At 39.7% G+C, this 23,842-nt stretch overlaps 11 protein-coding genes across 11 annotated transcripts; 7 read left to right on the top strand and 4 right to left on the bottom strand.

The window, feature by feature from the left end:
- Positions 1-199: 199 nt before the first annotated feature.
- On the top strand, positions 200-3,223 carry BATDEDRAFT_8977 (uncharacterized protein; the record flags this gene model as incomplete). Its single annotated transcript, XM_006675000.1, has 6 exons — positions 200-306; positions 379-505; positions 588-1,127; positions 1,212-2,084; positions 2,176-2,873; positions 2,947-3,223. Coding segments are annotated over 6 exons (2,622 nt in total), but the record flags the coding sequence as incomplete, so codon positions are not given.
- Positions 3,224-3,818: 595 nt separating this feature from the next.
- Positions 3,819-4,546, top strand: BATDEDRAFT_85566 (uncharacterized protein; the record flags this gene model as incomplete). Its single annotated transcript, XM_006676188.1, has 2 exons — positions 3,819-3,881; positions 4,346-4,546. 2 exons carry the CDS (start codon positions 3,819-3,821, stop codon positions 4,544-4,546), a joined length of 264 nt encoding a protein of 87 aa, XP_006676251.1.
- Positions 4,547-5,141: 595 nt separating this feature from the next.
- On the bottom strand, positions 5,142-6,261 carry BATDEDRAFT_21403 (uncharacterized protein; the record flags this gene model as incomplete). Its single annotated transcript, XM_006675215.1, has 4 exons — positions 5,142-5,213; positions 5,310-5,506; positions 5,623-5,821; positions 5,962-6,261. 4 exons carry the CDS (start codon positions 6,259-6,261, stop codon positions 5,142-5,144), a joined length of 768 nt encoding a protein of 255 aa, XP_006675278.1.
- Positions 6,262-6,900: 639 nt separating this feature from the next.
- Positions 6,901-7,867, top strand: BATDEDRAFT_85567 (uncharacterized protein; the record flags this gene model as incomplete). The annotated part of the gene is made up of 4 exons (XM_006676187.1): positions 6,901-7,087; positions 7,164-7,240; positions 7,352-7,600; positions 7,673-7,867. 4 exons carry the CDS (start codon positions 6,901-6,903, stop codon positions 7,865-7,867), a joined length of 708 nt encoding a protein of 235 aa, XP_006676250.1.
- Positions 7,868-8,614: 747 nt separating this feature from the next.
- On the top strand, positions 8,615-10,343 carry BATDEDRAFT_85568 (uncharacterized protein; the record flags this gene model as incomplete). The annotated part of the gene is made up of 7 exons (XM_006676186.1): positions 8,615-8,767; positions 9,131-9,277; positions 9,402-9,588; positions 9,668-9,774; positions 9,870-9,938; positions 10,069-10,176; positions 10,251-10,343. The coding sequence occupies 7 exons, from the start codon at positions 8,615-8,617 to the stop codon at positions 10,341-10,343; spliced, it is 864 nt and encodes a 287-aa protein (XP_006676249.1).
- A 502-nt stretch (positions 10,344-10,845) lies between these two features.
- Positions 10,846-11,641, top strand: BATDEDRAFT_21400 (uncharacterized protein; the record flags this gene model as incomplete). The annotated part of the gene is made up of 4 exons (XM_006675214.1): positions 10,846-10,935; positions 11,067-11,160; positions 11,238-11,317; positions 11,426-11,641. The coding sequence occupies 4 exons, from the start codon at positions 10,846-10,848 to the stop codon at positions 11,639-11,641; spliced, it is 480 nt and encodes a 159-aa protein (XP_006675277.1).
- Positions 11,642-11,940: 299 nt separating this feature from the next.
- On the bottom strand, positions 11,941-13,754 carry BATDEDRAFT_84589 (protein transporter YIF1). The gene is made up of 5 exons (XM_006675903.1): positions 13,066-13,754; positions 12,682-12,965; positions 12,446-12,601; positions 12,278-12,377; positions 11,941-12,214 (listed from the first exon to the last, which is right to left on the bottom strand). The coding sequence occupies exons 1-5, from the start codon at positions 13,624-13,626 to the stop codon at positions 12,077-12,079; spliced, it is 1,239 nt and encodes a 412-aa protein (XP_006675966.1). The 5' UTR covers positions 13,627-13,754; the 3' UTR covers positions 11,941-12,076.
- A 367-nt stretch (positions 13,755-14,121) lies between these two features.
- Positions 14,122-14,590, top strand: BATDEDRAFT_85570 (uncharacterized protein; the record flags this gene model as incomplete). The annotated part of the gene is made up of 3 exons (XM_006676185.1): positions 14,122-14,128; positions 14,216-14,331; positions 14,417-14,590. The coding sequence occupies 3 exons, from the start codon at positions 14,122-14,124 to the stop codon at positions 14,588-14,590; spliced, it is 297 nt and encodes a 98-aa protein (XP_006676248.1).
- A 149-nt stretch (positions 14,591-14,739) lies between these two features.
- Positions 14,740-18,103, top strand: BATDEDRAFT_84588 (uncharacterized protein; the record flags this gene model as incomplete). Its single annotated transcript, XM_006676184.1, has 6 exons — positions 14,740-14,905; positions 15,104-15,384; positions 15,442-15,558; positions 15,619-16,098; positions 16,179-16,260; positions 16,354-18,103. 6 exons carry the CDS (start codon positions 14,740-14,742, stop codon positions 17,991-17,993), a joined length of 2,766 nt encoding a protein of 921 aa, XP_006676247.1. The 3' UTR covers positions 17,994-18,103.
- Positions 18,104-18,487: 384 nt separating this feature from the next.
- BATDEDRAFT_33953 (uncharacterized protein) lies at positions 18,488-21,121 on the bottom strand. The gene is made up of 7 exons (XM_006675644.1): positions 20,746-21,121; positions 20,006-20,081; positions 19,788-19,914; positions 19,453-19,712; positions 18,981-19,361; positions 18,798-18,884; positions 18,488-18,697 (listed from the first exon to the last, which is right to left on the bottom strand). The coding sequence occupies exons 1-7, from the start codon at positions 20,998-21,000 to the stop codon at positions 18,615-18,617; spliced, it is 1,269 nt and encodes a 422-aa protein (XP_006675707.1). The 5' UTR covers positions 21,001-21,121; the 3' UTR covers positions 18,488-18,614.
- A 141-nt stretch (positions 21,122-21,262) lies between these two features.
- On the bottom strand, positions 21,263-23,788 carry BATDEDRAFT_84586 (uncharacterized protein; the record flags this gene model as incomplete). The annotated part of the gene is made up of 5 exons (XM_006675902.1): positions 21,263-22,244; positions 22,333-23,006; positions 23,089-23,170; positions 23,290-23,365; positions 23,657-23,788. The coding sequence occupies 5 exons, from the start codon at positions 23,786-23,788 to the stop codon at positions 21,880-21,882; spliced, it is 1,329 nt and encodes a 442-aa protein (XP_006675965.1). The 3' UTR covers positions 21,263-21,879.
- Between the last annotated feature and the right edge of the window lie 54 nt (positions 23,789-23,842).

Genomic DNA, 23,842 nt, shown 5'->3' with positions numbered 1-23,842 from the left:
TCGATTCCACCACTGACCTTTGTTGTCTGCCGATTGCTAGAGTATTTACAGTAACATTTCAATCTGTTCTATTTAAAATGTATGCATTCGCTGCTGTCTGCTTAAAACTCTTTTTGGCATGTTTAAAAAAAAAATACCAATTTGGCCAGCATGGAGAATATATTAATTTAACTGTGCTTCATTGTCTTTATACTTTAGGTCTCGACTTATTGTCAAGAATCTTCCTTATAATATTACTCCTGAACGACTCAAGAATCACTTTTCTAAAAAGGGTCAAGTCACCGATGTTAAACTGGCCACTACAAAGTATGTAAAAGCCTCGTCAAATCATAACCACCTGCATTTACCATCAATTCTAACGACTCACCTTTTTTGTAGAGATGGAGTTTTTCGCTGTTTTGGGTTTGTTGGATTTAAAACTCAAGAACAAGCTGAAAGTGCTCTTGCGTATTTCAACAAATCATATATTGACACATCAAGGATCGAAGTAGAAGTAGCCAAAGCAGTATGTCGGATTTAATTTACTGCTTTACTCCATTTATCAGCATGTATGATTTGTTTTTGATCGTTATTTAATCTATTTTTAGATTGGAGATGCTTCGCTAAGTCGAGGATGGAGCAAACACACGCCAGGAACTTCGGCCAACACTCAGATGATTAACAGACAAAAAGAACGAGAATTTCGACGATTGGAAGCATCTCCTCAAACCACTGCAAATGATTCCACCATGGTGGATCTTGACCCAGTATCCAAACTCAATTCTAAACAGAAAAAGTTTTTGGCAGATTTACAAGATGATCCAGAAGATCCCAAGCTGAAAGAATTCTTGGAAGTCATGCGACCTCGAGCTGCTGCTCAAACCCGAATCTGGGGAAACGATGATGTAATTGCTGCACATCGAAACGATCATGAATTTGTCAAGGCTTCAGTCACAGTTCCTGGTGATGAGGACGATGAATTATACGACGAGCTGCCTGTTATAAATCATAAAGATATTGATATAGAAGAAAGTGCTACAGTGACAGAAGATAAAGAGCATGTCGATGAATCAAATATTAAAAGTACTGCGTTTGACTCGACCATGTCTGATATGGAGTATATGCGATCCAAGATGAAAAAGCCAGAGGTAACTCATTTTAATAGTTTGGATTAATTTAAATGTCAAGTAGATGCTTGATGCCATACTTAAATATTTGGATAAATGTAGGAGGTGGAAATGGTCAAGATTCATCCCAGCCGTCTTGCTGTTCTTGAAGGCACTGGTGCTGTTGATGCAAATGACATTTATAATATTCATACTCCCACGGCACCCAGGTCAGAACCGATACAGCAGGTTCAAGTAGTCGAGGCCGAGAGTGACGAGGATGACAATTCTGCTGATCGCTCTCGTATCATCAACTCCAAACCAATAGAAGACGAATTACCACCAGCAGAGCTAATTGCCGACACAGGAAGAATTATGGTACGCAATCTTACCTATCTGTGTTCTCCAGAAGACATTGAGGAGCTTTTCAAACCATTTGGTCCTATTTCCGAAGTGCATATTCCCATTGATCGTGAAACCAAGAAATCCAAGGGATATGCTTTTATCATGTATCTTATGCCAGAAAATGCCGTCAATGCTTACACAACACTGGACAATACAATTTTTCAAGGTCGTATCATGCAGATTGTTCCAGCAAAGGAGCGACCCAAAGCAGCAGATGAGACTTTGACAGGGCCGCAGACATTTAAAAAAAATCGTGAAACGCAGCGAAAAGGTGCAGCTTCGAATGACTTTAACTGGAATAGTTTGTTTATGAATGCGGACACGGTTGCAGAGTCCATGGCCAAAAAGCTTAATGTTCGTAAGAGCGATATTCTTGACAAGACTGTAGACAACATGGCTGTGCGATTGGCTCTTGCCGAAACAAATATTATCAACGAAACCAAGGCGTATATTGAAAAGGAGGGTGTGTCGATCGATGCTTTGAAATCGACACAAACCAGAAGCAACACAGTTATTCTTGTCAAGAACATTCCATATACCACTGAGGAGGAGGATCTAATTGAAACGTTTGGCAAGTTTGGTACTCTTGGTCGTGTAAGTATTATTGGTATTTAGTTTAGGTTTATGGTGCTGTCTTTAAATCGACAACTAACTCAAACGTTGCTGGTCTTGTTTGCTAAATCAGATTATTCTACCACCCGCAAAAACCATTGCGCTAGTTGAGTTTACGGAACGCAATGAAGCCAAAGCAGCATTTCGAAAGCTGGCATACTCCAAATTTAAAAATATTCCACTTTACTTGCAGTGGGCATCGCAAGGTATTTTCACTCAAGAATTTGATGCAGAAAAGGAAGCAGCACGTCGTGAAGCTCGTAGTGCAGCCAAGGAGATATCTACAGGGTACCAGTTTAACGCTGCTGGATTTGATTCGGCTACTCAAAATCCAAATGTGTCTAGTAAAGTGGAGCATCGACTTGAAGATCTTGAGGATGACAGCTCAGCCCCACCAGTTGCATCCATCTATATCAAGAATCTCAACTTTCAAACCACAGAAGAGGGGCTGCGTCAAGCATTTGGCGGTTTATCTGGATTGCGATCAGTAAACATCAAAATGAAGGATGATCCCAAAACAGGCGGAAAACAGTCACTTGGGTTTGGGTTCCTTGGGTTTGCTTCTACTGAAGATGCCACCAAGTGTCTTAAGGCCATGCAAAACTTTAAATTGGACAATCATGTTTTGCAACTAAAGTATTCCAAGCCAGTTGCACCGCAAAAACGAACTTTGGAAATGGACGATGAGGATGACACTATCAAAGGCACAAAACTTGTTGTACGCAATGTGCCTTTTGAAGCATCAAAGAAAGACATCAAGGAATTGTTTAGGTATGCATCTGTTTTGTAGTATACTGTCAGTCTACTTTTACTAATTTGTTTTTCATGTCGGATCACTTTCTAGCTCGTTTGCGCAAGTCAAATCTGTACGTATTCCAACCAAATATGACGGCCAGCATCGTGGATTTGCGTTTGTTGATTTTCTTACAAAACAAGAAGCAAAGACTGCATATGATACACTCGGAGCCACACATTTGTATGGTCGCCATTTAGTGCTAGAATGGGCCCAAGATGATGAATCTGTCGAGGCAGTAAGATCCAAAACCATTAGAAATTTTGTCAAGACAAGTACTAAGAAGCAAAGAGTTGAGATGGACGATGAAGATGATATGAGTCAATAAATATATACGATTGCTGACCTGTTTGACAAGGCTCGAGTAAATCGAGGCTAGATCTGCAATGAATCCACAATCAGCATTCACGTAAAATAAAACACTTTTCTGTACTATCTTGCAACGATTACTTTAAACAATGATCATCCTTTGCGCATTCCTATTCCAGATGAACTGTAGTGCTCAAACTGACATGTTCAATTCTTCAATAAACACTACATTATATGATACACTCAAACTATAGTTTTGAACTAAGATTATCCTTTTTTGATATAATTGCATAGTGTACAATCACCAGATTTATTCATTACAATCCAGACATTGAGTTTTGATGTTTTCAAGACAATTCTTATAAACTCCATCATACTATATTCTAAAACTTGCGAATACATTTGTGTCTTGATTTAAGAAACAAAGATTGCATGCATTAACAATTCAGCAGTTGTTTCAATGCCGATCATCAGTAAACCAGCCAATTAAAGAGTTCAATATTGTGCAGTAAACTGACTGTTCATTTATTTTGGGATTCTGTTTTATTTTGTGAATCCAGTTGTCAATCTAGCACGAATTTCTTTTATTCCTTTACCCAACACTCTACAACAAAATGGCTGGCGGTACTCCTTTTGAAATCTTCAATATCTTTGGTGCAAAGTTGCCTCGCTATCAGGTACATCCACCTGTTCTCTGATCTATCATATCCTTTTATGTTCATGAGAATGCCATCACTTTGTCAGACTGGCTGGACTTGTGAGAATAAGCCGCCATTCCAAACCTTGGATCAGCATAAGGAGTTGGTGGTTCTGTTTTCCAAGTTGATCAAGTGTGGATACGCTTGCATACACCATGACTTTGACTTCTAATGACTGGGTACAGCAGTATACACTTGGAATTCTTGACCATGCAGGCTTTGTGCATTGGGAGGATAAAATCTAGCACGCTCGTTTGATTCATGGCTTTAGTGATCCTTGTAAAAAACGACTACACATTTCATCCTTTCTATACTGGCCATCTAGATCATTCTCATTGTACTAGATAGAACCCTGACGTTTACTAACCTGCTTGTCATTGATACATATGCTATGGATTGTTGAATGTCCTGACATCCAACCGCTGTTGGTGTACACTTTGTAGGTGGTTGCTATTGTCATTGGTATCTATGCTACCGGTATCACTGGCCTTGTCCAATACAATAAGTTCAAGGCTACTCCACCCATCAAGTTTGACTCTGCAGACGAGGAAGATTTTGTCAAGAAATACATTCACCATCATCACGAGGAGTTCAAAAAGCCTGCTCTCCTTCGTTCTCCCTTCTCTCTCAACGCTCACCACTAAATCTTGAGTGAATTACAGCCGTATTCATGTAAAATGAAATACTCGTATTCATCTTGCAGTGGATTGCCTTTATTTTGCTTTGGAATAAACAATAGCTAAATATGTGTTGCGTTTTCCTATTAGGTATTGACCTGAATAGATGGTCTCAATTCTTTTGAACAACGACCATCATATAATACAAACTATAGTTTTAGACTGGAATTCTTCTCACTTGGTATAGCCATACATTGTACGATTGCCAAGTTTGAAACTCGATCCACTCACTGCAGTTCAGGTATTGGGTTTGGTTTTGATATTCTCAAACTCATGTTCGCGTTCAAGTTCAAGAAAACAGGATTGTGCATTTCAGGAATATAATACCAATCACCCAATGTTTACTTGTAATGAAAGAAGGATTGGATATTAAACAAGTGCTAGATGGACTGGAATTGTGATGTGAACATTAATCCAGCTATACAAAATGAGCTCAAAGACCAGTAAACTTTGCCAGATATCCACAAAACACAATATTATTTTGTCAAAAAATCCTATATCCTTTTAATCCAATAAGTTATCCTCTGCGTATCTCATACTATCCATGTTTAGGCAATGCTGACTAATCGTGCATCAGTGTTGATCGAATATTGACATAGACTCGTTCTAATATATGTAATCTAGGAAGTGTTCTCTTACCACAGCAATAATTACAGGACATGAATTAATGAAACATTCAGATTCCAATGTTTTGAAGACATACAAAATCGAATCAAGAAACTTGGCTTACCGAAAATGCAACTGTCATTTCATTTTCGCCTTCAATGACAATCGCCAAATAAAACTTCACCTGCCAGAGTGTGATTCCTTCATTGATGATCACAGACAAGATTTTTGATGCAGGGATAAACCGTGTGGTTGAGCGGAATCCACCCCAAAACCGTGTCTGTAGCTGAATTCCCATGTCTCGAAATACCAACACTGATTCTAGGGTCAGAGTCGGTTTATAAAACCTGATGTTAGTGTTTGAATTTGCATGGTATGACTGCTAGTTTAGAATTGAGCAATAAATCTGGCAAAATTAGGAATGCCATCAACGTTACCTGATGTGACCTGAGATATTTTTAAAATGATGCGGAAAACAACTAGTAATAGAATGCAGAGACTGACATCAGACCGAGACAACCATGCCATGCATGCTTGCATTTCTGATGCGAATGCTGCAAGTCCAGATGTCGAGCTCCATATTGAAATTGACAAAGCCCGCAAATCGACAGTAGATCGACATATGTCCGACTGTAACTGTATCTCCCAGTATAGTCGATAAACCAGATGTAAATGAAATAAACAGTAGTTTAGAAGGATGCCGTTGATAAATCAATAGTGATGCTAGATGAATTGAGTAGTTTCAGATACATCAATCGACAAGACCCACAACCTACCTTTCCCAAAAACAACTCTACCCATAGCCACAGCATACGCCAATATTCTATTGAGCGTTCTACGTCTTGAATGTGTATTCGAGTCTGAGTAGCAGTCATAAACAAAGTTGTATCAAGTGGATGTGGCATCTGTCCAGAAGCTAACGTGGATGGAATAGCATGTTGGAAACATTCACTTGCAAGGCGCAATGCGATCAGCATAAAAAGACATATGTCAATGACTATCCATGAGAATGGTGATTGAGTTCGAACAGTGTATTCTCTCAAGCCTTCGTTGTGGATGATTTCTTCAAATTGCATTTCTTCACTCAAGGACGCTAAACTTGCAACTGATTGCAAATCGGTCAAAGTTGAATTCACATCTGAAATGGCAAATCAGTTCGTTTACAGTCGTATCTGTGTAAAATAAACCACTTTTGTATTCATCTTGTAATGACTGTCGCTTGTTTTTAAATAACAATTCATTCTACGATCACCAAGTTTTAAGCGTATTCAATCAATCCATATATTGAGTTTAATTGCTTTCATCTTTTTAATCCAACTACAAACTCGCAGATCCGTTCGCGTTCTAGTTCAAGAGAACACATATTGTACATCTCAGCAATCCAACTGTTGTTTCCATCCAATCATCAAAAAAAGATTCAGTCAGCTAAAGAGCTCAATGGACATAACGTTGTCCAGTAAACCAATATCAGTCATTCATCAGATTGGCTGTTTATTATGTAGACATTCTTATTTAGTAGTTCGTTTTGCGTGAGTACAGCTGAGATGTACAACAAGTACTCGTAAAACTGTCATTAAATGTGTTTCAAGTTGGCTATATAGATCTGCTGAGATTTGACATGCACTTACCAACTGTATTTGCTTCAATTTTATTCTTTCCTGAAGGTGTGTTCAAGTAAATAAAGAACGAAACAACTTTCCAAGACAACCATCAACATGCAATTGGTAGTAACAGACTCGATTCGGGAAGCATTGGAATTGGCAGCATTAGAAACTAAACATGCACAGGATTCAGAACCAAACGGCACTTTGGATCACGACTTTTCATCAACAGCTAAAGCCAGCTCTATATCACATAAACTACTTCACAGCGCTTGTTCACTTTTAGTCAAAGCATACCCTGGTATGTTTCAATAGATGCATGATATAGTGTTGAAGTTGTTGGGTTTACTGTCTGTTTCTCATCACTTTGACATTAGATCGCCCACACTATGCATTTCATCGGCTAATAAAAGGAAGTCGTATCGAGTTTGTCTGTCCAAAACCAAGAGAAATAGTAAGATGATATAGATATTGACTATGCAATATAATTGATTTGGTTTAAACTGGGTTCTGGATCGAAACGTATGAGATATAGTCAACTAAATCATTCAACATTCGACTTTAGACTCCCGAGTATATCAAGTTTATGGAAAAAGTCAAGATTAAACTGGAAAATAAGGAATATGAGGATATTGTTGGCAAAATGCCTCATGGAAAATCCAGAGATGCATTGGGGAGTATATCAGGAGACTTGGTCGAATTACGGAAAGTTTCAGGCCAAATGATGTCACTCCTCAATATCTTTATTTCCATGGCAGCTGTTTTTACAGCTCTTTATATTTTTGCAGAACGCTTATGGGAAGATCAGGGTTTTGTAAGCACAGATGCATTTCAAGATTCGACTTGGATTGATGTGAGCTAGGTGACTAACCCAATGATATTATAGAGAGTTTTATTTGGACTTTTTGGCGCATTGGTTGTTGGATTTGCAGAGGGATGGTTTTATACTCGCGACTGGTTAATGGACGAAGTAAATACTGGCTCTAAAAAGGTTGCTTACCGACCAAATCTTAATTCTCAAGTAGATTCATCGCCATCCATCCTCGAATATAAACCAACTGTAAAAAAGGATTTGACGTAATCTCTACTTGAACAATAACTGCAAGGTTGTACTTGCAATCAGCCTGTATTGAAATACAGTTGAAGTGTGTGCTGCAAGTTTTTAAATAATTTTAGTTTATTTTACTGCTGTATTCGTGTAAAATGAAACTATTGTTATTGCCTTGATTCATTACAGCTAGCGACAATGCGGGTAATCGAGACATGAAATAAAATCAGAAATTATCAGTAATCGCCAGTATATATCATGTGTTTAGGCAGTACTTGTATAGAATTCATTTACACTTTTGTGTATGATCGAGTTTGATTCCTGTTTGGTGATGTTCTCTTGTAAATATTGGTAGACTATCTACTGATTTGAATGATAGGATCATATACCACGGCAACAATCTGACTTGTTGACACGGTCAGCTTGCTGAACAACCTGCTGATCCCATCAATTCAATACAGAACAGCATTACTCGGTTGATCTTGTTCTGACACAATCTTTAGTGTTCCACTTGTATTCTGTACACTAACCTAAACCCACTTTACAATTTTACAAAATTCTTGTTTCTAAAAAACGCAACAGCGACCTGTTTGATGCTGTCAATGTTTTCAAAACATGATAAAAGTGGAGTTTCCTATATAGTCAAGAGAAATATTTTTTTCCTGCTCTCATCCTCATTGTCGCTAGCATTAAAGCAAAGTTGAATTATCAATACCAACGCGCACTTACCTCAAACCCCAACAACACACGACATATAATTATTACCAATAGATAGCAAACATGGCGAGTATGCGAGATGCAATGAAGCGACTGGAGATAATCTATACAGAGTGTGCTCCAGAAGCCATTGAAGAAAAGAACACAGACGCCAGCTTGGACGAGTTCAGCCGTATTCGAAAAAAGCTGCATGCTGATGTCAAGTCTGTTCGTCAGGTAATGAAGTGTTGAATGATAAAAACAGCAGGATTTGATTGTTTCCATCGAGTCAAATTAGAGACCAATCGAGTTTATACTTGAATGGACGCGTCATACCCTTGACCAACACTCGACTGATACATAGTCCATCATACTAGATGAACATAATATTGCATTCCAGCTATGATAGTTGTGACCCTATCTAGTGTGTAAAGAGTAGTTTTATAGTTATTAACTCGTACTATGCTTTTTACATGGGTTTTACTGTCTGATACGAACACGGTTGGAAACCAAAATCGACGAATCGTGATGCATGCTATTTACAACATTGACTTTGAACTACTGTTCAATTTAAAATACATTATAAATAAGCAAACATAGGCACTCAAAGAACGACAAGATGTGATGCGTGGAGGTTGCACAACAACTGAATCGGCAGAGGCTTCGTACAAAATTCGTGTGATGATCAAAACATTAAAAGAGCAGACTGCACGCATGCAAGAAATCGTGGACAAGGAAGGTCGAAAGGTATTAGTATGATTTTACATTTTGTATGAGACACTCTACTTGATTACCATTGCAAGAAACGATCCTGTGATACAAGTTATAGTTTAAATGTTTACCTTTATTCTGATGTTGACCATTTTTAAAGAAACGACCCAAGGATCCAGCGTTGGTTGCAGAGCATAAAGAGATTTTGGAACTATGCAAACAACACGTTGATGAATGTGAGAATTTGGAGAAACGAAGACAAGCGGATGGATATGCAGCTGATCGAATCGAGCTATTTAGTGGAGGTGGAAATAATACAAATGGAGGTGATGGTGTTTCTGGTGCAGGTAAGCTTCGAGTATGTGCTTTACTACCTCTATAGTTACAGAGTACTCATAGAAATACGTTTGCTAAATTTTGAAATAGGCCATGGTGATAACGACGATCACAATGACCCTTTTACCCATTCAGATCTTCCAGACATTGATGTAGAGGAAGACTTGAAGGCCATTAAAAATAGAAACAAGGATATTGTAAGTTTTTACTGATTGAGTGCTGCTTTGAATCGGGTTTATGCTGATATATTCTGGTTATTGACGTATATATTTTAATTTTGTAACGCATTTAGAATCAAGATCTTGAAAACATTGGTGTTGGTGTGGCCAAATTAAAGGAGATTGCCCTAGATATGGGACAGGTGTGTATTTACAATACTTGAGATCTTGTCATCATTTTTTCATGTTGCTATTTGATCTGTAGACTGTACAATAAGTATACAATCATTCTAGCAAGTATCCGAGATGCTAATTTTTTATATAAAACAATAGGAGCTTGAAAATCAAAATCAAAACCTGGATAACCTTGATCACAAGGTGGAAGGTGCTTTAGACCATGTCGACAATATCAACATTACAATGAAAAAAACACTAGATGGAGTAAGTTGGCCAAGATGTATTATGATTGCTACCATCATGCCAATAATAGTGACGTGTATCTTGTATTTTTGTAGGTTATGAAAGGGGACAAGTTTATGGTCAATTGTATTTTACTCTGTGTCGTTTTGGCGCTAGTTGCATTCATTTCTACTCAATTTATGCACTGAATCAGGCAACATTCAATTTTCAATAAACTGATTTACGTAACTTGATTTTAAAGCTTAATGTGTTTTTTGTACTAAAAATAGTCGTAACTCTATGTGCTTAGTATATATAGTAATACACATACCAAGCCATTAGTTATGGGTTAGGGTTTTGATAGAGCCTGATGGGCTTGTATGAAATTAGAGTACATGCTAACCAGCATGTTTATGGAATTGTCAGAATTATGTTTTTATATTTATATATTTTCAACCCTCGTTTACTACAACTGAGCATTACAACACTGGGTGATCACCCAGTATTTGGTTTAAATAAAAGACTGAAAAGATATCAAGAATGTCTAATTCATTCTGTATTTTTGTACAAGAATGAATTAAAGTTAAAATAATGTCCAGTAAGATTGGCACCAATCAAGCATGACTGTTTATCTTATATTTTAGTATTTCATCTTACGTGAATACGACTGTAAAAGGGTTTATGTTTATTAATCTTAACAACAACCATCATATGCTCGTAACTGCTGGATACGCCTCTCTTGCTGGCCTGATGGGTCTTGGCCTTGTTCTTAATGTTGCTCGCTACAGATCCAAACTGATGGTAAATCCTGTTGTTGGTATTCTCTCCACTAGATCTAACCTTTCCAAGTCCAGCCATGGATGTCGATCGGCTGTTTTTCAATATCTAACTTGATGTGTATTGGTCATCTCATGGTCTTTTAATAAACAAAGGTGTCGCTTGGAGATGGTACTTACGAGCAGACTTTGGAGCTGCTGCAAAAGTACACTGACAAGGGGCCAACTGTATTGGACGACAAGTCTTTGTGTAGGTCATGCATCAACCTAGTTTCTGATGTTTGGTATTTACTGTCTAGTTTAGATGATTGATACTGTGTGTTTTAGCTACACCATTCAACTCCAAGTACTTTAAGCTCACACAGGCCGTGCGAGCCCATGCAAACTTTATCGAAACTGCTCCATGGGTAAGTAGCGACCGAGTCTTGGCTTGATGCTGATCTATCTCGTCTTTGTGTGGATTTAAAGATGTATATTGGTGTTATTGCCTGTTGACAGCCTTGTATATGGAATAGGTGTTTTTGTTGGTTGGATTGGCTGAATACAATGGTCTGGATTCGTTCTATGTTCATACCTCCTTGTCGCTGTTTTTAGTCATGCGTGCTGCCCATGTGAGTGATATGATCTGTACCAAAAAGGCATATGGTCCTGCTCGTGCTTTTTCCACGCTTGGCACAATGGTTCTCATTTTAGGAGTATCCACTTGGAACATTTTAAAAGTGTGGTTTTAAATCCGTATTCATGCAAAATGGAATACTATCGTGCAGTCTTATTTTGTTTGAAATAAACAATGCTTGAACAGCCATTGCTTTCCTACAGGACATCGATTGCTTGTTCTAACAAGCTCCGTTGTATCCTAATATCAGATACGTCTGCACTATATGTACAAGAATGGGCAAAAACTAGCGCACGTTAACGGGTTTACAGTAAAGTTGGCACCCATCAACCATGATTGCTTATTGTGTAGTTTAGCTTAATGTTCCATTTTCCGTGAATAGGCGGTAGAATCCAATATCACCCATTCATGCAATTTAATCCATTATCATGTGCAGTTTTTTATTCTGGTCAACTTGCCTGATTTTGACCAAGTCTGTCAGTACCATCATATACTACTCTTGTCACTTTTCGATTCACAAGTTGAAGATTTGCGTCAACACAAAATCCAATCAGATCAGTGCCAGCATCGATACACATTGAAATGCACAAATTAAAAACAGGCCCAAAACCCGTCGTTTGCGACCATCGCGACCCACCACACTATTTGTGCTTTGGTCAGGTATGACCAGGTACCGCAAGGTCCGCAGCTAGTAAGAAATTTAAAACATGGTCAGTTGAGCTATTTACCATGAAAGGACCATTTCACTTACTGTAAAGAACCCAAATGACAAAATGAGGTATGCACCAGGAATCCAGAACCGCCAATCCAACATACCAAGCATCGACTTGAACACGACAAGAATACACACACTAGTTTAAAAAGCATTGTTAGTTGAGAAATGATCCAACACGACTTCAACAGTGGAATAGACACTTACAAAATAAACTTGTACCCACAGTATGAAATCAAGTCCAAAAAACTTGCATCATTCACCACACTCAAGAAGTAGAATGCTAGTTTTAAAAGCAAGACTTCGCAAAATACTATAAAGAATGCACCGGTTGCAGAAGATCCTAGCACTTCAGGTGTAAACCTAGTAAAGTGTAGCATGCTGAATCAGTAGTAGACCAATACAAGAGCAATGTGGACATTATTCCAACAATAGAATGTTACTTTTTGCTTACAACCGAGCCATCAGAAGCGACACCAATAGACAATCCAACCAATAAAACATAAGTCACATAAGACATGACAGGAAGATATAGATCGGGAGCATTGAGATCTTCGCGCGGTGGAGCAAAGCCCTCAGCCTGACCACTATGTTCAGATCGCCGTACTAATCGCGACCAAGACTTGTGCCGATAAGGAAACAGGAGCAGCCGCACTTTATTTAGTACATACGAGTTGCTAACATTAAAGTAGTACCGTAGCTGAGTGACATTAACGTATCGGTTGATCTAAATGCATGACAATAAAAGTAGGGAATGTCAGCTCAAAACGATCGATTCAAAAAAAGCTTTAACCCTGGTGGATGGATAGACTTGCATTTTGGTTAACATTCTGTTGAACTTGAGCAAATGCTTGAGTACCGAGTTGCATGCCAATCTGACCAGCAGCAGATCCTTGAAAGTCGTTGACAAAGTTAGATCCAAGATAAGACTGTGAGGTGGCTGCAGTTGGACCGGCCACTTGTGGCTGGGAACCCGATGCACCACCAGACATGGATGCACTCATGCTGTTGGTAGAAGCAGAAGGATACTGTGATGCATAGACTGGATTATTCTGTTGCTGTTGGAATTGAGGTTGCTGGAATTGCTGTTGGAATTGAGGTTGGAATTGTTGTTGTTGCTGCTGGAAACCGCCCATATTGGCAGGATACACAGACTGCTGTTGGACATGAGGAGCGGATTGTCCTGACGATCCAGACATGGCATAGGGTTGATGAAACTGCTGTTGCTGGAAAGACGTGCCAGACCCATACTGCTGCTGTTGGTTGGGATGCTGGGATGACGCACTGGAGGGAGCAGCATTAGATCCAGAGTTGATGATACGCTGAGTAGAGTACTGTGGAACAGGAGCCTGCAGTATTGGAGGAGACTGTTGTGGATGACCGTACATGAAGCAATTCAAGATGGAAATAAAGTTGACAACTGTCGATACAAGAGCAGTTGTCGTAAATCGCAATCAAAAACACTTGAATGCTGTTTGGCATAACACTTGCTATTCATTCAGAATAAAAGACTGACATTACTATAACACTTGAATCTACAGCCATAAAGTGTTGTTTAGATTCGTGTTTCACTTACCAAAACATCAACTTTCCAGAACCATTCCAACTGTCAGATGGACAATTTCCTGCCTGGATCTGCTTCCTTGGTGGACTGTGTAGACAGTTGAGTTGCGCTCTTTCATGGTTGACTAGACTCATGCTTTCATTCCAACTACTTGTTCATCCTTGCACACCCATGACTCTTCACTGGGCCATGTCCTTGATGAATTCTGGAAACTCATTACCTTGTCCATCTATGAATTGGCATTTGATTTCAAATAGAAAAACTCCTGGTCATTCTCCGAGATGGTCGCAATCTGTATGGATGGCTGCGCTCATACGATATGTTTGGTAATAGACAGGATGCATCATTTATGCATATACATTCAAGACTGTCAACGAGATCTGTATCTGATAAGCTTCTTTGAATTGCTATAGCCAACCTGGTACTTCAGGATACAGTAGAACGAACGTTTATTGATGGAACATATAGCGATGTCTATAGGGGAGTGTTTGCTATTCGAGGAGAGAATGTTGTGTTGCTTGGAGAAATTGTAAGTTGGACTGCATCTTTAATGATCGTATCCTATAAAATGGTGGACTCACACCTTGACTATTTAACCACTTTGAATCATTCAGGATCCAGAAAAGGATGCGGAAGCACTAGCCAAGTTGACCAAAGCAACCGCATCCGAGACGGTTGGGAAATTCAAACATGAACAGGATTTTAAAAAAAGACGGAAGGACAAGGTGGACAAGATTCTTGCATCCAAAGGCTTCTATATTGGAATAAATGAACATGATGCTTATTGAAACAGGATTGCATTCGATTTCATAGCGAGTGGTTGGTGTGTAGAATGCGAATCTTGATGTTCCGAGTTGGAGTACCGAGTCGACTTGTAAGCCGAATACCATTCGAGTTTTAATTCATTTTTCTATCAAGCCCCAAATACTACAATTCAATGCCTAATCTCTCTGTTGGTGCTTGCTGTGAACATCGTGCTGGCTTTCTGGGCTTTGCTGAGGCTTCTGCTCTTGCCGCTTCATCCTCTGATGTCGGCAGTTTTGTGCCTGCTTCCTGTCCAAACAGTTATGCTCCAAACTTGGTCATTGAGCCAATCCATCTTGGTAAAGTTGTGATTTCTTATTAAACCATGACTCTGATCCGCTCTTGCTATAACCGTCAATGAATTGAATTCGACACAAGTCGAATTCAAACAGATGCGATCTCTGCTTGTCTGAATGGACATGGTTTGATCACTGTTGGGTTGGTGATTGCTAATGCTGATTTCAACTTCACATTACTGGATTATGCATTGATGTTAGATATTGCATTGGACTTTCATTTGTCCAAACAGACTGTACATGCAGTGGTTACTCAGACCTTTGCCAATCGACATGATGCCAATCACCAGCCAGGTGACAAGTCGCTGCTCAAAACCATCCGTCTCAATGCCATTGGGTTCATTGACTTGGAAGTTTCTGAAATGGAAGATCATGGCTTGACCCATTGTTATGACAATGACACTCTCTCTCTTGCTTGGGCTGTTCCATTTGGTGCTCAGGAAGAGCGCAAGGTGACATTCAAGTACACCATCCACAAGCCAGTAAGTGATGACTCGTTTCTGTTGACATGACAGCTGTTAACATGACCATTGCTGTAGATATCCGGACTGTACTTTGATGTGCCCAACAACGCCTACAGTGCCTTTCCTAACCGAGTTGCTCATGCCATCACTGATCATGAGACTGAACGTGCTCGCTACTGGCTGCCTCTGGTGGTAAGTCATGGATTCGAGTCAACTCCAAACCATTCGTTTATTCATTGTTTAATTGATTAGGATTTTCCTGCTGCGCGAACCACCCTTTCGTTTGCGCTTACCGCTCCTCAAGAGTATCTCGCATATGCCAATGGCGCATTCCAAGGTGAGCTTGTAAATGCCTCAAACGGTACTCGCACAACTAGATACGCCCTCAGCACGCCTTGTCCATCCTACCTGATCTGTGTTGGTGTCGGCGACTTTGTCACTGTCGATGACGAGACTGTCAATGGCATCCCCATCAAGTACATTGCTCCTCGCGGTTTCTCGGAAAAGGACTTGATGCGCACATTTGGTCGCACTCCTGCCATGATTCGCTGGCTTGAAAAAAAACTCGACTACCCTTTTCCGTGGCCCAAGTACTACCAGATCTGCTCCAAGTTTATTGGTGGTGCCATGGAAAACATTTCCTTTGTCACTTGGCTTGATCGATACATTCAGGATGAAAAGCTTGCTACCGAAATTTCTCATCACATTGATGGAGTCAATATTCATGAAATGGTAGGAATCTGCTCTTGTACTATGTTAATGCTTATCAGTGTTTTTCAACTATCCATATATTAACACAAATTAAACTTTAGGCACATACTTACTTTGGTGATCTTCTTGTTATTCGCCACTTTGAGCATGTTTGGCTTAAAGAGAGCTGGGCTACTTATGTTGGTATGTGGATGTGTTGTATATCTGGACAATTGTGGAATGTGTAAATAACCCATCTTATTTCATCAAAACACTATTGTATTGAATGTCAAATAGAGTGTCTTTGGCTTGAAGACAATGCTACACAAGACGAGTTTCGTTACGAGATGTGGTGGAAGGCCGACCGCTACATTGCCGAGACTGAATCGTATATGCGTCCCATTGTCAACCGTCAATTTGACTCTAGTTGGCGCATGTTTGACGGACACACTTATCCAGGCGGAGGCTGTCGTCTACACGTTCTTCGCAAGCATGTTGGCGATGATGCCTTTTTCAAGGGTGTTCAAAACTACTTGAAACAGTATTCTGGAAAAACTGTCGAAACCGATGATTTCCGTAAATGCATTGAAGCTCAAAGCGGCATCAACCTTGTTCCCTTTTTTGATCAGTGGTTGTACTCTAAAGGATATCCTGCCTTGAAAGGATCTTTTGATTTTAAGCCTGCCAGTGTCAGTGATAGTGGTTGTTCTACTGTTAGCATCACACTCGAGCAGACTCAAGTTGATGTATCTGCAAAAATCCCATTCTTCAATATTGTTATTGATGTCGAAGTTGTTGATACCGAGGATAAGATCCATACAAGTCAAGTTGTGTTCAACGACTCGACTCAGAAAAAGGCATTTGCTGTTTTATCTCTTGGAACTAATGCCAAGACCAAACCAAAAACTATCCGATTTGATCCCCATGGTCGCATTCTGTTTACTTTGGACATGAATCCAGGTCTAGACATTCTTGCCAAAACTGCTGCTGATGCTGGTGATGTCAGCAATCGTATCTGGGCTTACAGGGAGCTTATAAAAATGGGTAGTTCTGCAGCGTTGCGAAAGGTCTGTGCTAGTGTTGCCACGGAAAAGTTTTATGGTGTGCGTATCCAAGTTGCTGCTGCTCTAGCCAAGGCTAAAACCGCCGCATCTCTTGAACTTCTTGCTCAAGTCCTCACCAATGAAAAGGATCCCAAAGCCATGTTTTTTATTGCTGCTCGCTGCACTGCTCGCGATCTCAACCTTCGTAATGCTCTCCGCCTGTTTGTGGAACGCAAGGACATTGGACCTCGCAGCAAAGCTGAAGCCTTTACGGCTCTGGGTGCTCAGCGTCATCCCGATGATGTTCAGTACCTTTTGTCTGTTGCCCAAGATCCTAACCAAATTGGAATGCATAGCATGATCCGATCTGGTGTTCTTCGCGGTCTTGGCGAGATGCGTGACCCATCCGTGTTTGCCTACCTTGTCTCTCGCACTGCTGCAGGCATTGAGCCAGAAAACTCTCGCACCGAGGTCTATACAGCTCTATCTCGCGTAGCTCCATGGCAAACGCAGCAATTCATTCGAGCCACCATTGAACTGTTTGAAGAAGGCCTTCGTGACGAATCGGTTCATGTACGTTTCCGATGTGCTCGCGGTCTAGTTACACTGGATTCCAAATCTTCAGCGGGTGCAATATTGGGTCTTCAAGCTGGCATTGACGAGCGTGATTTCACCAGTATCAAAGCTCTTGTCAAACGACTGCGCGAAACCACTGGATATGGACCTGGTGTGAGTGCAGACAAAATCAAAGAATTTACCAGTCTAGCCGAGTCACTTGAAAACAGGCTGAAAAAGATGGAAGAAGGAGAAAGACTGAGAGAGATGCGTGAGGAAATGGTCAAAGAAGCCAAACAGGCTGAACAAGACAAGGAAGCTGCTGCCACCAAGCAGTAAACCTCTTGAACCTCTTGCCCATTTTGCAAAATCAAAACATGGTTCAATTTCAAGATCCAACTTTCTGGTTTCACGCCGTATTCATCCAAAATAAAATACGTTCATCTGGCAAGAATGGTTCCAATTGTTTGATAAGGTGGATCCAGCTCTACACGCTTCATTGTGTTGTATCTTTTGTAGGGTGTTGAACATTGAATAGACGGGATTGACTGCAAATGATATGGATGTTTTCGACATTCGTTCCATTGCTTGTGTCCACTGCATGAATAAGGTAGTACCAACATATGATGATGGGATAGGACAAACCTTTTAGATCCATTTGAAAAAACAAATTGGCCTCCCAAGCACTGCGATCAGCAAAAACAGGTCTATCCCATTGTCTAGAGAGCCCAAATCAATCCTGTCAGTAGTTTGACTATAAAAATGATATAGACCTATTTCTCAAACACAAAGTTTAGGAAACTCGATGGCAGTCTTGTAGAACATGCCTAATTAGGGTATTAACAACTTTTATTACTGTCTATTGCAAATGATCCGTCTCGTTAAAGATATGGCAATTGTATTAAAAGCAGTGATAGTATGAATTAAAAGATAAACAAGATTATGATAGAATTGAAATGGTTAGTCTAAAATCATCCGTGAATGGTCTGTCGACTCCATTTGCTTGGCATCTGTTGAAGATTTTATAACAATAACAGATTGCACTATAAAAATCAATTTGAATAGGTTAGACCGGATGTCAGAAGAAAACTAACAGCCCAAACACAGTAAGCTCAAAAGCAGCACAAGATGAGATCAGCATACCAATGTCTTTCAATCCTTTAGAAAAATCTCGCATTGAAGCAATTGCACTATAGAGAGTGATTAGATTGAGTAGAATTTGGAATGCAGCTAATACCAATTGATATCAAATGTTAGTGACGTAAACCAGAATAAAATTCAAATGATTATACCGGAACGATCCAGCGATAAAATGAATGCATTTACCAAATACAGTGAGCCAAATCCGTGTAATGCTTAAATCTGGATCATTATTTGCTTGAATAAGGAAATAAAAAACTGCGGCAATATACACAACCATCATGACCAGAAACGCACACATCATCAAAAAATTTGTACGTCGCATACCGAGGTATCCGAGAACAAAGTAAAAGAGTGATGTGAACAAGGTAATGGCGCCATACCCCCATAATTGTAGTCGATTCCGTTCCAAAGTAGCATGTAGTCTACCATCATCATCAAGGGCATTGACTGTGGCCACTTTGTTTTTAAAGTAAGCGGCAAATCCAATTTGAGCAATAATTCCAAGAAAGAAGAATACGTTGAACTTCATGGTCGTTGCAAAAATGTAGTATCTTTTTAAAATTTCTATTGTTTTCAATTACAGACCAATCAGAATCGCCATTCAATATCAGTATGTTGAAGACAGAAGAGATCAATGGCAGCCAACAATAGTTACCTCGTTTTTCAATGTCAGCCCCTTGTATTTGATAAATAGACCAACCATAGACTCCAAATGTTTTGAAAGACAAAAACAGTCCAACAAGGCTGCAGAGCACCATCACCACAATGATGCCATACCCAATGAACACGGCGGTTTCAAATGCCCCCAATACTACACCCAGGTTTAGAGCGATCACTTCGGGAGGATACACGCTGGATATTGCAACGTAGGAAGGTGAAAACGTGCCGTTTACCATTTTCACGGATGAAAACCGGCTAAAAACAATGCATTGGGTTGAAGAGTCAGCACTCCACATAACAAATATATAGTGAATGGATAGAAAAACCAACCATGTCTTTGTAGTATCCTGTTCCAAAGAGTAGACCTGTTGGTATGCGTCGCTAGTAGTATGATTTTGGTGAAAAATATCCAGATATGTCACCAAGCAAAACCTCAGATTGGACAGTTGAACGATTTCTATTGAAACATGCAAGATTGCAGGTAAAACCAAGCGAGTGTTAAAGTGAGTTGGATGACAAACAATGGATGAGAAACTCGGATTACTTACGACTGATAGAATAGATGACTGTCACTGCGTTGAACAGAGTTACCGCAATAACTTGAATAGAGTTTCGATGATAAAACTAAGCATGGATGACCACGGTAATAATCGGATTCCATGTTAGTACACTATTTGCTTTATATTTACAGATAATTATGGAAAATGTGCCTCTTCATCTCATGAAAAGCACGACAAAAGCCAAGACATTTCACCACACATAGAGCAGATTTATAATGCACAATTAGAGAAGCCCGAATGCGGCTAATATACCGCACAGTAGACAAGTCACCAAACTACTGTACATAGCCACAACCCCTCGACTTGAGCAAGTAGTCCCAAGTTGTAGAAGGTTTAACAGTGACATGTGCGGAGAAATAAAGCACCCCTTTTGGTTACTGAGTGGGTGCACAAGGACTGACCATCTATGCAGGTCATCATTGTTGTAGAACAATGAACAGAAGTGTCAAGCATATGCTCATTCTCTATAGATATGCTGAGCAAGAAGCCAACAGACATGAATTGAAGAAATCCTGATGGCAACTGCCATGAACAGAACTGATTCAAACCCATACTCGGGCAAAACTGCCATCACAGGCTATATCTTGTCAACTTGAACATGTATAATATTGTAGAAATCATCATGTGGCCAAAACATACAAGCCCATTATGAAGTGAAGACCAAGTAATATCCCAATGAATGAGTTGTGCTAGTACTTGCAAGCCAACTAGATAATATGATACTCAACTGCATCCAATGCACCATAGACTTGGAACCAGAGCGCAAATATAAATAGCGACAAGTAAATGACTACAAAAGGAGCGTATCCTGATGTGGATTGAGAAAACGCTTGGTCTAAATGATAGGCAACCTTGTATATGAGAAACGATTCCAGGAAAGTAATTGCAATGGCCTGAAAGAGTGATAAGCCAACAGCCAGTGTAGGCCAATCCGACTTTTTTGTAAGTAGATTTTGAGCCGACTCTTTTGAAAAGAATCGCATGTTGAACAGAGTGAATGAAGCTGTAGTCAATAAAGTGTTCTGATTCTTCAGCCAGCAAAAGGCCAAGTTTTTAAACCCAAACTTGTAGGTAAAGTTGCTGGATTGTTTTCCAATAAGAATCCAAGACTACAATCTAGCGCAAGTTGAATTCGATTTTGAAAAGAAGTTTCGAGCCAATTTCAAACGGGTTGAAAGCACAGGATGGTGTCCTAATCACACAGGACATCCCTGGATCTGTGTGGCTTGGTAAGCATCCCATAACAACATCATGCTATTCATCGTGCTACAATCAAGTCTTTGGACTGAATGTTCTCACATTCAACAGTTTTAGTATTCTCATAAACGACTCGTATGCTTCATGACAATTGTCATTGCAATCAAATGCATTGGCTTGGCTTGACTTGGCTTGTGTGCAACGCTTGCACTGAAATCATCCGATTCGTTTAAGCATCTGTTCTTGTGCATGTCGTATTTCAAAAGCCGGAATCACAGCGGATTCTAAACTTTGAATTGGTCTTGAAACCCAATTGGTTCAAAGCAACAGTCTGCAAATGACTTGAAGCATCTAAATCAACACCACTGGTCACTATAGTTCCAATTGCATTTATTTTGCAAATTTCAATGATCGACTGCTCGTAAAATAATAAGAGCAGTCGAGCCATCGATAGGTATTAAGAGGAGATAGAATATGCAATGATTGATCAAATACAATGTGGCATTGAGATCAGATTTAGTGTTGCAACAGGAACCAATATCATAGTAACCTTGTCAAGAGAAAGATACAGGTAGCATTTAGTAGTAGCAAATAAATAATAGTAGTAAATCCGTGTAAACTGTTTAAATAAAAGCTTTCCATATATACATATCCATCAGTCCAAATCAATCAATGGTCATTCTTGGTCGTGTAGACGGTATAGAACAGCCCTCGGACGATGATCTCCGAGATTTTGCTGTAGATTGTCTTGGTGCATTAAAAGATGCATCATCAGGAATTGCTAATACTGCTGTAGAAGCGCAGCTGTTTCCTACGTTCAACCCGGTTTGAAGCGATACTTGGGAAGTTGATATTTTAGGCAAGGGCATTAACTTGTCTTGTGGAACGACAATCGATGGGATACTATCAGAAGATGGGATCTTGAAAGTACCAAGCGATCTAGCAATTTCTGGCAATCCAGATTCAAAATCGCGAATGCATAGTGAAGCACTAACAACGGTTGCAATATTAAGAGCAAAGTGTATGACAGCTAAACAATCGAGTTTAAAATACTGTTAGCAATTCATGGTTCTATTTAAAGTAGGATTAGACCCCCAAAAATACATTCCAAATCTCACCAAATGTAGCCAGCCATATCTTGACAACATGGTAGAGTTCGTTGAAAATAGCCTCAAAAAATGCAAATCCTACAGCCGACGCATTGAAAACCATGACAACAAAAAAGCAGCCCATAAGAAGTTTGCTGCCCCGTCGCACTCCATAATACCCAAACAGGTAGTACAGAGAAGCAACTATAAGAACAATACTACCAGCAATTGCAAATAAAATTCTGCTGATATTGACTTGATCTGCAATCAAGGTTTGTTTTGTGGCTAGCGCGGCAACATGTCCAACATTGGCTGGAACACTAGCCATTGTAATCTGAACTTTTTGCGAAAAATACAGTGCCGATAGCATTTGCAGCACTATGCCAATCGAAAAGTAAACATTGACTTTGAGCAACACATTAAAAAGATGGTAGCGAGTAAGCAGTTCCCGTTTGGCAATGTCAGCACCATGCGAATAAAAAATAGCCCAGCCAAAAATATCAATGGTTTTTCTAGAAACAAGCACGCCAACAAAAGTAACAATCAGCATCAAGACTAACACAACGTAAGCCAGTGATAGTGAGGCGGTGATGGTTGAAAAATTGCTGTTGATGGAGGTGCTAATATTTGTTGGTGAGGCACTGGTTGAATCTCCAATGGTAAAATAAAAGGTTGAATTGACCTTGTTGACTGTTCGAAATGGGCTTGAAAATAAAAGTGGATGATTACAAATTAGCACTAGATCAATTACTAAAACGTAGTTGCATTAGAAATCAAGAAACTCACCATCCATCCTGCTCCAAATCCCAAATTGCAGCAAACATGTTCAATTGATTCATGCCAGATAGTCCAATGGTACGATATGTGTCTATACATTGTTGAAAAGAATGCATCTGTGCAATTTCTGTACAACAGCGTTAGCAGTTGTACAAGTATATAAAGTAATGAAGAACAAATCCTAAGCTAGATGGGCATCTATCTACTTACGGGCAGCAGAATAAATTAAAGTGAGGATTTGAAATGCGCCGACAGCAATGACTTGCATCGAGTTTCGTGATAGATACTAAAAGTTGATGGAATGAAGCATGTGAGTAATCCAGATCATATAGAATGATAAATGTGCTTTAGTAGTTGTAAAAGGAGTTCAAGACAAGTATAGTAATAGGGATTTGATGAAAATCCCGCCAAGACCAGAAACATCAACCTTGAAGATCCATTCTGATTATGAAACATGGAGAACAATAAAAGCCATGTGGATTGAACAGCAAATACTATAGATACTAGCCAAAATTAAAAGTAATGGGGATGGGAGTCGTGGATATGGCGAATGGTATTGCAATGCATAAATCCTTACAGCATCAAGGGAGCCCAAAAGCTGAAAGAACAACGCAAAGATAAAGAGTCCCTGATAGACAGCAATAAATGGAGAAAACCCAGACATAGTAGCAGTGAAGACAGTGTTGGTGAATCCCAACAAAGATGTCATGATGATCGCCTGTATGATTGAAATGATCAGTGTCTGAACAATCGATAGAATGAC

This window comes from Batrachochytrium dendrobatidis (assembly GCF_000203795.2).
Source record: "Batrachochytrium dendrobatidis JAM81 unplaced genomic scaffold BATDEscaffold_1, whole genome shotgun sequence".
In the NCBI taxonomy this organism is placed as follows: Eukaryota; Fungi; Chytridiomycota; class Chytridiomycetes; order Rhizophydiales; genus Batrachochytrium; species Batrachochytrium dendrobatidis.
Note: the sequence above shows the minus strand (reverse complement) of the source record. Positions and strands in the feature narration are given on the sequence as shown.